Source organism: Bombina bombina, chromosome 2 (genome assembly GCF_027579735.1).
Source record: "Bombina bombina isolate aBomBom1 chromosome 2, aBomBom1.pri, whole genome shotgun sequence".
NCBI lineage: Eukaryota > Metazoa > Chordata > Amphibia > Anura > Bombinatoridae > Bombina > Bombina bombina.
Window position 1 is genome coordinate 192,836,891 of NC_069500.1, and position 19,136 is coordinate 192,856,026.

Consider the following 19,136-nt stretch of genomic DNA (forward strand, 5'->3'; position numbering starts at 1 on the left):
TACAACAGTGGGGAAGCTCAGAAACTGTTTCTATGCAGAAAACAAAAATGGCCATGTGGTAAAAATCATGCCCTAATAAGTTTTATCACCAAGTACCTCACAAAAACGATTAACAAGCCAGTAAACGTTTTAAACATACATTTGAAAGTTATGTATTATTATTTATAAGCCTGCTACCAGTCGCTTTTACTGCAGTTAAGGCTCATACATTATTTCAGTATTAAAATACAAAATGCTCTGGAACTGAAGACCGGCGACCGCGGAGCCATGGAGCGTGGAGGATGCTCTTCATACGATCTCTGCCATACACTGAATAGGAATTCAAGCTACGAGATTAAAAATGGCGTCCCTTGAATTCCTATTGGCTGATTTAAGCCTTCAAATTCAAATCAGCCAATCGGATGAGAGCTACTGAAATCCTATTGGCTGTTCAAATCAGCCAATAGGATTTCAGTAGCTCTCATACGATTGGCTGATTTAAATTTGAAGGCTCAAATCAGCCAATAGGAATTCAAGGGACGCCATTTTTAATCGCGTAGCTTGAATTCCTATTCAGTGTACGTCGGAGATCGTATGAAGAGGATCCTCCATGCTCCATGGCTCCGCGGTCGCCGGTCTTCAGTTCCAGAGCATTTTGTATTTTAGAAGTAGTGTAAATTTTTTTAAATTTAATGGTAACTTTAGTATTTTGTAAATTAGGTAATTGTAGTTTATTTAGGAGGGGTTAGGTTAGGAGGGGTTAGGTTTATTGCGTTGTGGGCTATGGTGGTTAAGGGGTTAATACTTGATTAGGTTTATTGCATTGTGGGTTAATGGCGGATTAGGAGTTAATAGTTTTAATAGGTAGTTTGCGATGTTGGGGTTGGCAGATTTAGGGGTTAATAATTTAGTTATTACTTGCGGTGTGGGTTTGATGGCGGATATAGGGGTTAATAGTTTAAATTGGCATATTGCGTTGTGGGGGGTTGTTGGTCTAGGGGTTAATACATTTAATATTAGTAATGAGAGGTGGGATTGCGGATATAGGGGTTTTACGTGTCGGGCTTATTTTTGGGAGGCGTGTTAGACTTTTACGGGAGATTTGTTATTTTCTTTACTTTTCTTAGGCGCCAGCAGTTTCTAAAGTGCTGTAAGTCACTGGCGACTCCAGAAATTTGTCTTTACGCTCATTTCTAGACATCGCTAGTTTATCAGACTTACGGCACTTTATAAACTGTCGGCGGGGTTTATGTAATACCCCGATGTGCAAGGTGAAATTACGGACGGCGCAGGTTCCCACGCTTGCGCTGAAACCGGCGCCGTATATTTGATCGCGCCCAATGTCTAGAATGTGATGTATGTCAACACAAATTTAACAAAAGTAAAGAGGAGAAAAAAGAGAAGGAGAGCAGAGAAAGGAAAAGAGGGGAGGGCGTTGTCTCGCCGGATGATCAGGTTATCTCAACAGGGGGTATGTGTTTGCCGAAGTCTCATGGTTATCTTTATCTACAAAAAACATGTTGTCTGCTAAATGGAAAGTCTAATGAAGAGGGTGGGACAGTTTCTTATTTAGGGCTATATAATATTATACTGTGTCAATTGTTATCATGAAAGTGGTCTGTGGTGTTTTGTAGCCAAGCTACTTGTTCTGACATTTTATAGACGAATGTTATTCTACCCAGTATTTCCTCCCATGTGGGGGCTCTTTCTTTCCAGCATCTTGCAATGCATATTCTTGTAGCTGTACAGGTGATTCTTAAGAATTGATTAACATGGGTATTATATTTAGGGATCCTTTTATGCATTAATGCCTGTGGCGCAGTCAACTGTATCGGCTCGTCTAATAGTCTAAGAAATTTGACAATCTATTCCAGATACTGGCTATATCTTGGCATTCCCACCACATGTGGAGATATGTACCTTCTATACCACAGCCTCTGTAGCAATGCTGTGAGTTGTGGGTTTTAGTGTGAGAGGTAATAATTGGTGTAAGGTACTATCTGAATGTTGTTTTAATAGTGTTTTCCCTCATGTCAGCGCTGAGTAATCCTCTATGTGATTGAGAAAAAATATTCTTCCATTTTTTGGTGTCATGTACTATTCTTAAGTCTTTTTCCCATCTGTCTAGCAGGTTTGATTTATCACTTTCATTCACAGCTTGAATTGTGATGTATAATTAGGTAATAGTTTTTTTGGGTCTAGTTTTGGAACTACAAATTTTCTCTAGAGTGTTTGGGGTTCCCAGTTTGGTGTCTGAGACGTATTCTTTAAAAGCTGAGTTTAATTGCAGGTACAAGTACTAATGTAACCCTATTGGATTTAGTTTATCTCTTAGTTGTACAAAGGTCATTAGTTTCCCCTGTTCTACTACATCTGAAACTCTGTAAATCCCTTTGTTCTCCAATTTCCCTAAAACCATTTGTGATAAGAAAAGACAGAGATATTTCAGGGGGAGGTTTTATGTATGGCTAGGAAGTAATTTTGAGGTTTTGGTCAGTGTGGTCCATTGTGTTATCGTCAGATTTATTATGGTGTATTTGGATTTCTGTTGAGGGCTTTTAGCATGGTCCATAATATATCCCCCTTGTTGGTGAAATCACCCATGTCAGATTCTAAAGTGGTCCATCTGGTCTCCTCAGTTTCATGGATCAGTGCAAGTCTTGCTGCCCGGTAACGGTCTCTGAGCTTGGGTGCTCCCACCCCTCCCAGTTGTCTATGTTTGGTCAATAATGTATGGGGAATTCTTGCTTTTTTGCTACCTCTAATAAAACTATTAATATCTCTTTGAATATTGTCAAGATCTTTGTCATCTACTGCTATAGGAAGAGCTCTAAAGAGGTAGAGGAAGCGCAGGAGGATAGTCATTTTGATTGCGGAAAGACGACTGTAACAAGAAGTTGTTTTTTCCATTGCATAATCTCATTTCGTTAACTATTTTTCCTCCTAGAATGATTCAGTCCATAAAATGTATGTAGCATTCGTGTGTGAGAGAGGTTTCTGGATCTCTTCCAAGCATAACCAATAAAATCACTTCTAAGTGTGATTCAAGCATCAGTTTTTGCTTTAAAATAATCTTAAATTTGTCACCAGCCCTAAAACTGGGAAAATGTGTCCCCTCAAAATTGGACAACCCTTCATGTGTGTTTAAAATGTAGTATAACAATGTGCGTGTTCCACATTTCTTAAACACACTTCAACCAGGATTATTGTTCAAGATTATATGATTTACAAGTACTATTAAGAAGTTGCTGGGGAATGAGAAAAGGAAGTTCTGAGAAAAAAACTGGCATGACCTCTGTTGTGAGTACAGGTTAAATTAATAACTAAAATAGTTAACAGAAAAGGTCAGTTGTAAAACACAGACACGGTCAGTTGTAAAACACAGACACACACACAAACTGAAAACAAACAAACCAGGAAGAATGTATTTTAGCCTTGAAATGTTCTACCTGGTAGTGACCTACTAAATAGTTAAATGTGTGTGTATAAGAAAATACCTAAAATTATACAGTCCTAGTATGTACGGCAGTTGTAAAATCTCCATATTAAAGATTTTTGTTGTTCCTACCAGACAGAAAAGTATACAAAACCAATAGATTCAAGGCTTAAGAAGGTGAACACAAACTATTAATTTCACACAGAGCAAATTACTGCTGCTATTAGAAATATTAAACGCAAGTTAACAAACCATTGAAATTTAGCGGCTCAACTGTGTAGTATCGCTGCCAGTCCTGGCCATAACTAATGTAATCTAGGTACCACGGAGCTGCCAGGATAGCTGGGAACCCTGCAGCTGTCACATTGTATAGTTCTTCATTAGAGCACTGGCCCTTCCACACTTCCACTACTGTGCCTGGAATAATCTGTAAAAATTGTAACATGAATGTAAAATGCATAACCAACATAGTCTATGTTTTGTTGTGGTTGTTATTCTTTTGTTTTTTTTAGCAATATCAGTGACTGATTAGTTAGAACAGTTTAGATATACAAAACTATTACAGTAGTAGAAGTGGAATGTATGTGTAAGAGAAAGTAAAACAATGATAGCATTAACATTTTTACACTAAAGTAGATTATATTAACAGACATGATGTTTGCAATCTACGTTGTCCAAAACATCTAGTTGATGCTTCATTAAGTATTCATATTAAATCACACTAAGCTTATGACTAATGGTAAAATGGTTTCATACCAATTGATTGATCCATCCACAAGGAGACAGATGAATTTGAACTACACAACTAGAGGTCAGAAGATGTTTGACCTTCACTAGAAAAAGTCTGTGTTTGCGTCACATTTTAAATTATGCAAACTGCCCTATTAATTTATTGCTACTTCAGTACTAAGCTGCAAAATCCACGTGAACCTATTAGTTTGAATGGGCATCTCTTTAATGGTCTTCTAAAACAGGAACACAAGACAATATGGAAATGGAAGCGAGAAGCAAGCTTGGCAAGATCATCTCATTCCATGTTCTTCTCCGTTTGAGAATTTAGTTTAATGAAAAACAAAATTTATGCTTACCTGATAAATTCCTTTCTCCTGTAGTGTAGTCAGTCCACGGGTCATCCATTACTTATGGGATTATAACTCCTCCCTAACAGGTAGTGCAAGAGGATCACCCAAGCAGAGCTGCTATATAGCTCCTCCCCTCTACGTCATACCCAGTCATTCGACCGAAAACCAAACGAGAAAGGAGAAACTATAGGGTGCAGTGGTGACTGGAGTATAATTTAAAATTTAGACCTGCCATAAAAAACAGGGCGGGCCGTGGACTGACTACACTACAGGAGAAAGGAATTTATCAGGTAAGCATAAATTTTGTTTTCTCCTGTTAAGTGTAGTCAGTCCACGGGTCATCCATTACTTATGGGATACCAATACCAAAGCTAAAAGTACACGGATGACGGGAGGGACAGGCAGGATCTTTACACGGAAGGAACCACTGCCTGAAGAACCTTTCTCCCAAAAACAGCCTCCGAAGAAGCAAAAGTGTCAAATTTGTAAAATTTGGAAAAAGTGTGAAGTGAAGACCAAGTCGCAGCCTTGCAAATCTGTTCAACAGAGGCCTCATTTTTAAAGGCCCAAGTGGAAGCCACAGCTCTGGTAGAATGAGCTGTAATTCTTTCAGGAGGCTGCTGTCCAGCAGTCTCATAGGCTAAACGTATTATGCTACCAAGCCAGAAGGAGAGAGAGGTAGCGGAAGCCTTTTGACCTCTCCTCTGTCCAGAATAAACGACAAACAGGGAAGAAGTTTGTCGAAAATCTTTAGTTGCCTGCAAATAAAATTTTAGGGCACGGACAACATCCAGATTGTGCAGAAGTCGTTCCTTCTTTGAGGAAGGGTTAGGGCACAATGATGGAACAACAATCTCTTGATTGATATTCCTGTTAGTGACTACCTTAGGTAAGAACCCAGGTTTAGTACGCAGAACTACCTTGTCTGAATGGAAAATCAGATAAGGAGAATCACAATGTAAGGCCGATAACTCCGAGACTCTTCGAGCCGAGGAAATAGCCATTAAAAACAGAACTTTCCAAGATAACAACTTGATATCAATGGAATGAAGGGGTTCAAACGGAACACCCTGTAAAACGTTAAGAACTAAGTTTAAGCTCCATGGCGGAGCAACAGTTTTAAACACAGGCTTAATCCTGGCCAAAGCCTGACAAAAAGCCTGAACGTCTGGAACTTCTGACAGACGTTTGTGTAAAAGGATGGACAAAGCTGAGATCTGTCCCTTTAACGAACTAGCGGATAAACCCTTTTCTAAACCTTCTTGTAGAAAAGACAATATCCTAGGAATCCTAACCTTACTCCATGAGTAACTCTTGGATTCGCACCAATGCAAGTATTTGCGCCATATTTTATGGTAAATTTTCCTGGTAACAGGCTTCCTAGCCTGTATTAAGGTATCAATCACTGACTCCGAGAATCCACGCTTTGATAGAATCAAGCGTTCAATCTCCATGCAGTCAGCCTCAGAGAAATTAGGTTTGGATGTTTGAAAGGACCCTGAACCAGAAGGTCCTGTCTCAGAGGTAGAGACCATGGCGGACAGGACGACATGTCCACTAGGTCTGCATACCAGGTGCTGCGTGGCCACGCAGGCGCTATTAGAATCACCGATGCTCTCTCCTGTTTGATCCTGGCAATCAATCGAGGAAGCATCGGGAAGGGTGGAAACACATAAGCCATGTTGAAGGCCCAAGGTGCTGTTAGAGCATCTATCAGAACCGCTCCCGGGTCCCTGGACCTGGATCCGTAACAAGGAAGTTTGGCGTTCTGGCGAGACGCCATGAGATCCAGATCTGGTTTGCCCCAACGCCGAAGTATTTGGGCAAAGACCTCCGGATGAAGTTCCCACTCCCCCGGATGAAAAGTCTGGCGACTTAGAAAATCCGCCTCCCAGTTCTCCACGCCTGGGATGTGGATCGCTGATAGGTGGCAAGAGTGAGACTCTGCCCAGTGAATTATCTTTGAGACTTCCATCATCGCTAGGGAACTCCTTGTCCCTCCCTGATGGTTGATGTAAGCCACAGTCGTGATGTTGTCCGACTGAAACCTGATGAACCTCAGAGTTGCTAACTGAGGCCAAGCCAGAAGGGCATTGAAAACAGCTCTTAATTCCAGAATATTTATGGGAAGGAGACTCTCCTCCTGAGTCCATGATCCCTGAGTCTTCAGGGAATTCCAGACAGCGCCCCAACCTAGCAGGCTGGCGTCTGTTGTTACAATCGTCCAATCTGGCCTGCTGAAGGGCATCCCCTTGGACAGATGTGGCTGAGAGAGCCACCATAGAAGAGAATTTCTGGTCTCTTGATCCAGATTCAGCATAGGGGACAAATCTGAGTAATCCCCATTTCACTGACTTAGCATGCACAATTGCAGTGGTCTGAGATGCAGGCGTGCAAAGGGTACTATGTCCATTGCCGCTACCATTAAGCCGATTACCTCCATGCATTGAGCCACTGACGGGTGTGGAATGGAATGAAGGACACGGCAAGCATTTAGAAGTTTTGTTAACCTGTCCTCTGTCAGGTAAATTTTCATTTCTACAGAATCTATAAGAGTCCCTAAGAAGGGAACTCTTGTGAGTGGCAATAGAGAACTCTTTTCTTCGTTCACTTTCCACCCATGTGACCTTAGAAATGCCAGTACTAACTCTGTATGAGACTTGGCAGTTTGGAAACTTGACGCTTGTATCAGAATGTCGTCTAGGTACGGAGCTACCGATATTCCTTGCGGTCTTAGTACCGCCAGAAGAGAACCCAGAACCTTTGTAAAGATTCTTGGAGCAGTAGCTAACCCGAAGGGAAGAGCTACAAACTGGTAATGCCTGTCTAGGAAGGCAAACCTTAGGTACTGGTAATGATCCTTGTGAATCGGTATGTGAAGGTAGGCATCCTTTAAATCCACTGTGGTCATGTACTGACCCTTTTGGATCATGGGTAAGATTGTCCGAATAGTTTCCATTTTGAACGATGGAACTCTTAGGAATTTGTTTAGGATCTTTAAATCCAAGATTGGTCTGAAGGTTCCTTCTTTCTTGGGAACCACAAACAGATTTGAGTAAAACCCTTGTCCGTGTTCCGACCGCGGAACCGGGTGGATCACTCCCATTAGTAAAAGATCTTGTACACAGCGTAGAAACGCCTCTTTCTTTATCTGGTTTGCTGACAACCTTGAAAGATGAAATCTCCCTTTTGGAGGAGAAGCTTTGAAGTCCAGAAGATATCCCTGAGATATGATCTCTAACGCCCAGGGATCCTGGACATCTCTTGCCCAAGCCTGGGCGAAGAGAGAAAGTCTGCCCCCTACTAGATCCGTTTCCGGATTGGGGGCCCTCACTTCATGCTGTCTTAGGGGCAGCAGCAGGTTTTCTGGCCTGCTTGCCCTTGTTCCAGGTCTGGTTAGGTTTCCAGCCCTGTCTGTAGCGAGCAACTGTTCCTTCCTGTTTTGGAGCGGAGGAAGTTGATGCTGCTCCTGCCTTGAAGTTGCGAAAGGCACGAAAATTAGACTGTCTAGCCCTTGGTTTGGCTCTGTCTTGAGGCAGGGCATGGCCCTTACCTCCAGTAATGTCAGCGATAATTTCTTTCAAACCGGGCCCGAATAATGTTTGCCCTTTGAAAGGTATGTTAAGCAATTTAGATTTAGAAGTCACATCGGCTGACCAGGATTTTAGCCACAGCGCTCTGCGCGCCTGAATGGCGAATCCGGAATTCTTAGCCGTAAGCTTAGTTAAGTGTACTACGGCATCAGAAATAAATGAATTAGCTAGCTTAAGGACTCTAAGCTTGTCTATAATTTCATCCAATGGAACTGAGCTAATGGTCCCTTCTAGAGACTCAAACCAGAATGCCGCCGCAGCCGTGACAGGCGCAATGCATGCGAGGGGTTGTAATATAAAACCTTGTTGAGTAAACATTTTCTTAAGGTAGCCCTCTAACTTTTTATCCATTGGATCTGAAAAGGCACAGCTATCCTCCACCGGGATAGTGGTACGCTTAGCCAGAGTAGAAACTGCTCCCTCCACCTTAGGGACCGTCTGCCATAAGTCCCGTGTGGTGGCGTCTATTGGAAACATTTTTCTAAATATAGGAGGGGGGGAAAAGGGTACACCGGGCCTATCCCACTCCTTGGTAATAATCTCTGTAAGCCTCTTAGGTATAGGAAAAACGTCAGTACACGCCGGTACCGCATAGTATCTATCCAGCCTACATAATTTCTCTGGGATTGCAACCGTGTTACAATCATTCAGAGCCGCTAATACCTCCCCTAATAATACACGGAGGTTCTCAAGCTTAAATTTAAAATTTGAAATGTCTGAGTCCAGTTTATTTGGATCAGATCCGTCACCCACAGAATGAAGCTCTCCGTCTTCATGTTCTGCCAATTGTGACGCAGTATCAGACATGGCTCTAACATTATCAGCGTACTCTGTTCTCACCCCAGAGTGGTCGCGTTTACCTCTAAGTTCTGGCAATTTAGATAAAACTTCAGTCATAACATTAGCCATGTCTCCTGAGCGGGAGATGCAGGTACTGACACGTGAGGAGAGTTAGTCGGCATAACTTTCCCCTCGTTGTCTGGTGAAATTTTCTTAACATGTACAGATTGGCTTTTATTTAAAGTAGCATCAATGCAATTAGTACACAAATTTCTATTGGGCTCCACATTGGCCTTTGAACATATTGCACAAAGAGATTCCTCTGTGTCAGACATGTTTAAACAAACTAGCAATTAGCCTAGCAAGCTTGGAAAATACTTTTCAAATAAATTTACAAGCAATATAAAAAACGTTACTGTGCCTTTAAGAAGCACACAAAAACTGTCACAGTTGAAAGAACAATGAACCGGATTAGTTATAGAAACCAAATTTTCACAGTAAATGCATTAAGTTAGCAAAGGATTGCACCCTCTAGCAAATGGATGATTAACCCATTAATACCAAAAAAACGGATAACAATTGAAAATATAAACGTTTTTATCACAGTCAAAGCACAGTCTCACAGGTCTGCTGTGAGTGATTACCTCCCTCAAAATTAGTTTTGGAGACCCCTGAGCTCTGTAGAGACGTCCTGGATCATGCAGGGAGAAAAAGGCAGACTGTGACTGAATTTCTACTGCGCAATAAAGCGCCAAAATAGGCCCCTCCCACTCATAATACAACAGTGGGGAAGCTCAGTAAACTGATTTTATTCATAACAAACGACAGCCATGTGGAAAATAATGCCCATAAAATTTTTCACCAAGTACCTCAGAGAAATAAACGATTAACATGCCAGTAAACGTTTTAAATATAAATTATGAAATGTTATTAAAAAGCCTGCTGCTAGCTGCTCTCACTGCAGAATAGGCTAAAAGTTATATGTATACAGTATTTTCTTAGTGAAGTGCCATTCCCCAGAAATACTTCAGTGTAAACATACATACATACATACATATCAGCCTGATACCAGTTGCTACTACTGCATTTAAGGCTGTACTTACATTACATCGGCATTAGCAGTATTTTCTCAGTCAATTCCATTCCTTAGAAAATAATATACTGCAACATACCTCCTTGCAGGTGAACCTGCCCGCTGTCCCCTGTTCTGAAGTTACCTCGCTCCTCAGAATGGCCGAGAACAGCAAATGGATCTTAGTTACGTCCGCTAAGATCATACACAAAACTCAGGTAGATTCTTCTTCTAATACTGCCTGAGAAAAAACAACACACTCCGGTGCCGTTTAAAATAACAAACTTTTGATTGAAGAAATAAAAAACATAATTTATGTAAGAACTTACCTGATAAATTCATTTCTTTCATATTAACAAGAGTCCATGAGCTAGTGACGTATGGGATATACATTCCTACCAGGAGGGGCAAAGTTTCCCAAACCTTAAAATGCCTATAAATACACCCCTCACCACACCCACAAATCAGTTTAACGAATAGCCAAGAAGTGGGGTGATAAGAAAAAGTGCGAAGCATATAAAATAAGGAATTGGAATAATTGTGCTTTATACAAAAAAATCATAACCACCACAAAAAAGGGTGGGCCTCATGGACTCTTGTTAATATGAAAGAAATGAATTTATCAGGTAAGTTCTTACATAAATTATGTTTTCTTTCATGTAATTAACAAGAGTCCATGAGCTAGTGACGTATGGGATAATGACTACCCAAGATGTGGATCTTTCCACACAAGAGTCACTAGAGAGGGAGGGATAAAATAAAGACAGCCAATTCCTGCTGAAAATAATCCACACCCAAAATAAAGTTTAACAAAAAACATAAGCAGAAGATTCAAACTGAAACCGCTGCCTGAAGAACTTTTCTACCAAAAACTGCTTCAGAAGAAGAAAATACATCAAAATGGTAGAATTTAGTAAAAGTATGCAAAGAAGACCAAGTTGCTGCTTTGCAGATCTGGTCAACCGAAGCTTCATTCCTAAACGCCCAGGAAGTAGATACTGACCTAGTAGAATGAGCTGTAATTCTTTGAGGCGGAGTTTTACCCGACTCAACATAGGCAAGATGAATTAAAGATTTCAACCAAGATGCCAAAGAAATGCCAGAAGCTTTCTGGCCTTTCCTAGAACCAGAAAAGATAACAAATAGACTAGAAGTCTTACGGAAAGATTTCGTAGCTTCAACATAATATTTCAAAGCTCTAACAACATCCAAAGAATGCAATGATTTCTCCTTAGAATTCTTAGGATTAGGACATAATGAAGGAACCACAATTTCTCTACTAATGTTGTTGGAATTCACAACTTTAGGTAAAAATTCAAAAGAAGTTCGCAACACCGCCTTATCCTGATGAAAAATCAGAAAAGGAGACTCACACGAAAGAGCAGATAATTCAGAAACTCTTCTAGCAGAAGAGATGGCCAAAAGGAACAAAACTTTCCAAGAAAGTAATTTAATGTCCAATGAATGCATAGGTTCAAACGGAGGAGCTTGAAGAGCTCCCAGAACCAAATTCAAACTCCAAGGAGGAGAAATTGACTTAATGACAGGTTTTATACGAACCAAAGCTTGTACAAAACAATGAATATCAGGAAGAATAGCAATCTTTCTGTGAAAAAGAACAGAAAGAGCAGAGATTTGTCCTTTCAAAGAACTTGCGGACAAACCCTTATCCAAACCATCCTGAAGAAATTGTAAAATTCTCGGTATTCTAAAAGAATGCCAAGAAAAATGATGAGAAAGACACCATGAAATATAAGTCTTCCAGACTCTATAATATATCTCTCGAGATACAGATTTACGAGCCTGTAACATAGTATTAATCACGGAGTCAGAGAAACCTCTATGACCAAGAATCAAGCGTTCAATCTCCATACCTTTAAATTTAAGGATTTCAGATCCGGATGGAAAAAAGGACCTTGTGACAGAAGGTCTGGTCTTAACGGAAGAGTCCATGGCTGGCAAGATGCCATCCGGACAAGATCCGCATACCAAAACCTGTGAGGCCATGCCGGAGCTATTAGCAGAACAAACGAGCATTCCCTCAGAATCTTGGAGATTACTCTTGGAAGAAGAACTAGAGGCGGAAAGATATAGGCAGGATGATACTTCCAAGGAAGTGATAATGCATCCACTGCCTCCGCCTGAGGATCCCGGGATCTGGACAGATACCTGGGAAGTTTCTTGTTTAGATGAGAGGCCATCAGATCTATCTCTGGGAGCCCCCACAATTGAACAATCTGAAGAAATACCTCTGGGTGAAGAGACCATTCGCCCGGATGCAACGTTTGGCGACTGAGATAATCCGCTTCCCAATTGTCTACACCTGGGATATGAACCGCAGAGATTAGACAGGAGCTGGATTCCGCCCAAACCAAAATTCGAGATACTTCTTTCATAGCCAGAGGACTGTGAGTCCCTCCTTGATGATTGATGTATGCCACAGTTGTGACATTGTCTGTCTGAAAACAAATGAACGATTCTCTCTTCAGAAGAGGCCAAACTGAAGAGCTCTGAAAATTGCACGGAGTTCCAAAATATTGATCGGTAATCTCACCTCCTGAGATTCCCAAACTCCTTGTGCCGTCAGAGATCCCCACACAGCTCCCCAACCTGTGAGACTTGCATCTGTTGAAATTACAGTCCAGGTCGGAAGAACAAAAGAAGCCCCCTGAATTAAACGATGGTGATTTGTCCACCACGTTAGAGAGTGTCGAACAATCGGTTTTAAAGATATTAATTGAGATATCTTCGTGTAATCCCTGCACCATTGGTTCAGCATACAGAGCTGAAGAGGTCGCATGTGAAAACGAGCAAAGGGGATCGCGTCCGATGCAGCAGTCATAAGACCTAGAATTTCCATGCATAAGGCTACCGAAGGGAATGATTGTGACTGAAGGTTTCGACAAGCTGTAATCAATTTTAGACGTCTCTTGTCTGTTAAAGACAGAGTCATGGACACTGAATCTATCTGGAAACCCAGAAAGGTTACCCTTGTTTGAGGAATCAAAGAACTTTTTGGTAAATTGATCCTCCAACCATGATCTTGAAGAAACAACACAAGTCGATTCGTATGAGACTCTGCTAAATGTAAAGACGGAGCAAGTACCAAGATATCGTCCAAATAAGGAAATACCACAATACCCTGTTCTCTGATTACAGACAGAAGGGCACCGAGAATCTTTGTGAAAATTCTTGGAGCTGTAGCAAGGCCAAACGGTAGAGCCACAAATTGGTAATGCTTGTCTAGAAAAGAGAATCTCAGGAACTGATAATGATCTGGATGAATCGGAATATGCAGATATGCATCCTGTAAATCTATTGTGGACATATAATTCCCTTGCTGAACAAAAGGCAATATAGTCCTTACAGTTACCATCTTGAACGTTGGTATCCTTACATAACGATTCAATAATTTTAGATCCAGAACTGGTCTGAAGGAATTCTCCTTCTTTGGTACAATGAAGAGATTTGAATAAAACCCCATCCCCTGTTCCGGAACTGGAACTGGCATAATTACTCCAGCCAACTCTAGATCTGAAACACAATTCAGAAATGCTTGAGCTTTCACTGGATTTACTGGGACATGGGAAAGAAAAAATCTCTTTGCAGGAGGTCTCAACTTGAAACCAATTCTGTACCCTTCTGAAACAATGTTCTGAATCCAAAGATTGTGAACAGATTTGATCCAAATTTCTTTGAAAAAACGTAACCTGCCCCCTACCAGCTGAACTGGAATGAGGGCCGTACCTTCATGTGAACTTAGAAGCAGGCTTTGCCTTTCTAGCAGGCTTGGATTTATTCCAGACTGGAGATGGTTTCCAAACTGAAACTGCTCCTGAGGACGAAGGATCAGGCTTTTGTTCTTTGTTGAAACGAAAGGAACGAAAACGATTGTTAGCCCTGTTTTTACCTTTAGATTTTTTATCCTGTGGTAAAAAAGTTCCTTTCCCACCAGTAACAGTTGAAATAATAGAATCCAACTGAGAACCAAATAATTTGTTTCCCTGGAAAGAAATGGAAAGTAGAGTTGATTTAGAAGCCATATCAGCATTCCAAGTCTTAAGCCATAAAGCTCTTCTGGCTAAGATAGCCAGAGACATAAATCTAACATCAACTCTAATAATATCAAAAATGGCATCACAGATGAAATTATTAGCATGCTGGAGAAGAATAATAATATCATGAGAATCACGATTTGTTACTTGTTGCGCTAGAGTTTCCAACCAAAAAGTTGAAGCTGCAGCAACATCAGCCAATGATATAGCAGGTCTAAGAAGATTACCTGAACATAGATAAGCTTTTCTTAGAAAAGATTCAATTTTTCTATCTAAAGGATCCTTAAACGAGGTACCATCTGACGTAGGAATGGTAGTACGTTTAGCAAGGGTAGAAATAGCCCCATCAACTTTAGGGATTTTGTCCCAAAATTCTAACCTGTCAGGCGGAACAGGATATAATTGCTTAAAACGTTTAGAAGGAGTAAATGAATTACCCAATTTATCCCATTCCTTAGCAATTACTGCAGAAATAGCATTAGGAACAGGAAAGACTTCTGGAATAACCGCAGGAGCTTTAAAAACCTTATCCAAACGTATAGAATTAGTATCAAGAGGACTAGAATCCTCTATTTCTAAAGCAATTAGTACTTCTTTAAGTAAAGAGCGAATAAATTCCATCTTAAATAAATATGAAGATTTATCAGCATCAATCTCTGAGACAGAATCCTCTGAACTAGAAGAGTCCAAAGAATCAGAATGATGGTGTTCATTTAAAAATTCATCTGTAGAGAGAGAAGATTTAAAAGACTTTTTACGTTTACTAGAAGGAGAAATAACAGACAAAGCCTTCTTTATGGATTCAGAAACAAAATCTCTTATGTTATCAGGAACATTCTGCACCTTAGATGTTGAGGGAACTGCAACAGGCAATGGTACATCACTAAAGGAAATATTATCTGCTTTAACAAGTTTGTCATGACAATTAATACAAACAACAGCTGGAGAAATAGCTACCAAAAGTTTACAGCAGATACACTTAGCTTTGGTAGATCCAGCAGGCAGTGGTTTTCCTGTAGTATCTTCTGGCTCAGATGCAACGTGAGACATCTTGCAATATGTAAGAGAAAAAACAACATATAAAGCAAAATAAATCAAATTCCTTATAAGACAGTTTCAGGAATGGGAAAAAAATGCCAAACATCAAGCTTCTAGCAACCAGAAGCAAATGAAAATGAGACTGAAATAATGTGGAGACAAAAGCGACGCCCATATTTTTTGGCGCCAAATAAGACGCCCACATTATTTGGCGCCTAAATGCTTTTTGCGCCAAAAATGACGCCACATCCGGAACGCCGACATTTTTGGCGCAAAATAACGTCAAAAAAAAAATGACGCAACTTCCGGCGACACGTATGACGCCGGAAACGGAAATGAATTTTTGCGCCAAAAAAATCCGCGCCAAAAATGACGCAATAAAATGAAGCATTTTCAGCCCCCGCGAGCCTAACAGCCCACAGGGAAAAAAGTCAAATTTTTGAGGTAAGACAAAATATGATAATTTAAAGCATAATCCCAAATATGAAACTGACTGTCTGGAAATAAGGAAAGTTGAACATTCTGAGTCAAGGCAAATAAATGTTTGAATACATATATTTAGAACTTTATAAATAAAGTGCCCAACCATAGCTTAGAGTGTCACAGAAAATAAGACTTACTTACCCCAGGACACTCATCTACATGTTTGTAGAAAGCCAAACCAGTACTGAAACGAGAATCAGTAGAGGAAATGGTAAATATAAGAGTATATCGTCGATCTGAAAAGGGAGGTAAGAGATGAATCTCTACGACCGATAACAGAGAACCTTATGAAATAGACCCCGTAGAAGGAGATCACTGCATTCAATAGGCAATACTCTCCTCACATCCCTCTGACATTCACTGCACGCTGAGAGGAAAACCGGGCTCCAACTTGCTGCGGAGCGCATATCAACGTAGAATCTAGCACAAACTTACTTCACCACCTCCCTTGGAGGCAAAGTTTGTAAAACTGATTTGTGGGTGTGGTGAGGGGTGTATTTATAGGCATTTTAAGGTTTGGGAAACTTTGCCCCTCCTGGTAGGAATGTATATCCCATACGTCACTAGCTCATGGACTCTTGTTAATTACATGAAAGAAACTAAGTTTAACAACCACAGTCCTCTCACACGTCCTATCTATTAGTTAGGTGCAAGAGAATGACTGGGTATGACGTAGAGGGGAGGAGCTATATAGCAGCTCTGCTTGGGTGATCCTCTTGCACTTCCTGTTAGGGAGGAGTTATAATCCCATAAGTAATGGATGACCCGTGGACTGACTACACTTAAAGGGACAGTTTACTCAAAAATTTTCTCCCCTTTAATTTGTTCCCAATGATCCACTATACCTGCTGGGGTGTATTAAATTGTTTACAAGTAGCTCCTTTACCCTTATATTGGCATTTGAAATAGTTGATTCCGCCTGTGGTATCCCCACCTATTCTGAAAGTTTGTGGCCGCAGGTCCAAGCTATAGATAAGCTTTGTAAACACAGCCAGCAGAAGAAATGACACTACCAGTGGGCTATAGCAGAGATAAGGTAATAAAATGTTAATTTTCCATTGTTCTCTCCAAGTACTGGTGATTGTTTTAAGGACAGATATAAGATAAAGAAGCAGGTATATGTGCACAATGTGATACAGTAATGAGATCGGATTATACCTACAAGCTCAACCCATTTTATTAGGTTGTGGCTTCAAAACACAAAATCAGAGCTTTAATATACAGAAATAAACATTAAAAAGCTCATTTTCATACATTTTTTACTCTGCAGTTGGTAAAAAAAGCAATTGTAAACACATTAAGGGGAAAACTATTTTACAGTATACTGTCCCTTTAACAGGAGAAAAAGCTGCTAAGTTTATAAGGTTTCAGGGTTCATTTTATAAACACTTGAAAGAGGAGTTGTACTAGATGATGTGTTTGGTTGGATAGACATCTAACTATAGTACAATTATTTTCAGAGAAAAGCCACATTTTAGAATTGTTTTTTATTTAATTGAAAAAAAAAAATGATATTTACTATTAACACCTCAGCATTAAAACATGACTTTTTACAAAGACTTGGTTGGTCCCTTAAAAAAAAAAAAAAAATTTAAACTACTTTTTTTTTTTTTTTTTTTTAAAACTAAAACAGCCTAAACAACTGCACCAGTACACCATGTTCAGAAATTGTAAATGTTAAGGTCAGGGACTTGATCCTTCAAACTGTCAGTAATATCACCTGACTAGCAATAAACAGCTCCATGAAAAGATTATGTAACAAACGTGGCAAAGATGGATAATTTCATATTGTTCTCTGCTCAATAGAGCCGATAGTCAAGTGATTTTATTACTTTTAAGCAAACCTTTGCCAACAGAGCAAACAATCATTGTTTGTACTTTGTTTGCAGGACATTTATAGATATTGATCAAGTACTTCAGAGGTGATATAACACTGTAGAATTGTCCATTATTTTCATAAACACAACTGCTCTGCCAAAAACACAAAACAAAAAACAACAACTTATAATCATGTATAAATAGATCTGCCATTACACAATGCCTTACAGTTGAACTCATACAAAACAGTACATTTTGCAAGAATGATCTAAAAAGTCTGAAAAATACATGCATTTATAATTAAGTCTTATGAGAATATTTATTAAAAAGGCATACAAACCTTGACATTGTTGTCAAACACTTCCTGCCAGACCATATAGCCCTTGTTGAAAGATGAAACTATGTTCAAGATTCTAGAGAAATAAAAACAAACATCAGAATTCCCATTTCAGTGAATAGACCCAAAAGAATCTCACAGTAACAGTTTTACATATGAAAATGCAACATTTTCCTCTGCAGCGAAAGTAAATACTTTGAGTCATTTCTCTTACGAAATGGGTAGCATTAAATAGGTTTCTTATTTCTTTTCTAAAATCCCACCAATAGACTTGTGCATTCAGCATTTTATTCAATGCCGACTGCAGAAGTAGCCAGACTTTCGTGATGTTCTTTTGGTATTCTTAGTTAAAAGCTAAACCCAGGTAGGACTCTTGATTCTCTTTAAAGAGAGCGCTTTAGAATGTTTATGCACCACTTGTGGGTGCGTTCTATATATGCAAACACACCTCTGTGTGCTTTAGGGCTTCCTGTATGGAGCTTTCCAGCATTAGGAAGCCGTCCAAACTATGGTGCTACAGCAATGCCTTGTGACTGAACTAGCATTATCCTGGCTATCAAAACTTTGGTAAACACTCTTGGAGCCGTGGCTAGCCTGAAGGGAAGAGCCTTTAAACTGGTAGTGCTAGTCAAGAAAGGCAAAACTGGGGGACTTCACATAACCCGGATGGAACAGAATGTGAAGATGAGCATCTTTCAAATCTATGGTAGACATAAAATGGCCCTCCAGCACTAATGGCAGAGTATTGAGAATGGCATACATCTTGAAGTTAGGAACCTTAACAATTGGTTTAAAGTTTTTAGATCCAGAATAGGTCGAAAAATACCCTCTATTCTGGGAAATAGGAACAGCCCTTTCTTTGATATCTTAGAAGAACTGAAGCAATGAATCCCATTGCTCACTGCCATCAATAACACCATGGCCTGTTATAACTTGGACTTTCCATATTAAAATGTCCAGCCACTTTAGGATTAGAGATTATAGAAATTACTTGGCCAGTAATTTACCCCAAAAGGTCTTTTAAAATGTTAGTGTTAACCTTTCAGAATCATGATTCTTCATAGAGAAGGCTTGGGAGGGTCAGTATTATCTCAATTTAATTTAGCCTCTTAACAGCTAAATATGGAGAGGTTATAATTGAAGAGAACAAGGACATTACTAAAGAGCTATGTGGTGCACTTCGGTTTTTTTTTTGAGACATATTTGATTAATTTTAAAATCAAAATTCACCCATAGACAAAAGGCGTTACAAAACTGCATATTCTCAAGTGTATGTTGGAGAAAAAACACAAGTCATAGGACAAAAATATAGTATACTCATTCTGCAAATGTTGGTTGATGCGTCATACAGACAGAGCATCCTGATTTTATAGAAAATAGTAATATAATTTGAATAGTACAGTGGGCAAAATACACATAGAACCTATTGAGACTTTTACACAGAAGCGAACGGCACTTTCCGC

The 19,136-nt window shown here is 39.8% G+C and overlaps 1 protein-coding gene across 2 annotated transcripts in view; it reads right to left on the reverse strand.

The window, feature by feature from the left end:
• HEXB (hexosaminidase subunit beta) overlaps positions 1–19,136 on the reverse strand; it is a 106,685-nt gene that overhangs the window by 43,124 nt on the left and 44,425 nt on the right. Inside the window, exons 10-11 of one of the 2 annotated variants that reach the window (XM_053701415.1) lie at positions 17,677–17,749; positions 3,668–3,842 (exon numbers count right to left, since the gene is read on the reverse strand). In XM_053701415.1, coding sequence (XP_053557390.1) covers positions 3,668–3,842; positions 17,677–17,749 — 248 coding nt within the window. The remainder of the gene's footprint in view (positions 1–3,667; positions 3,843–17,676; positions 17,750–19,136) is intronic. The other variant, XM_053701416.1, reaches the window with a different exon arrangement.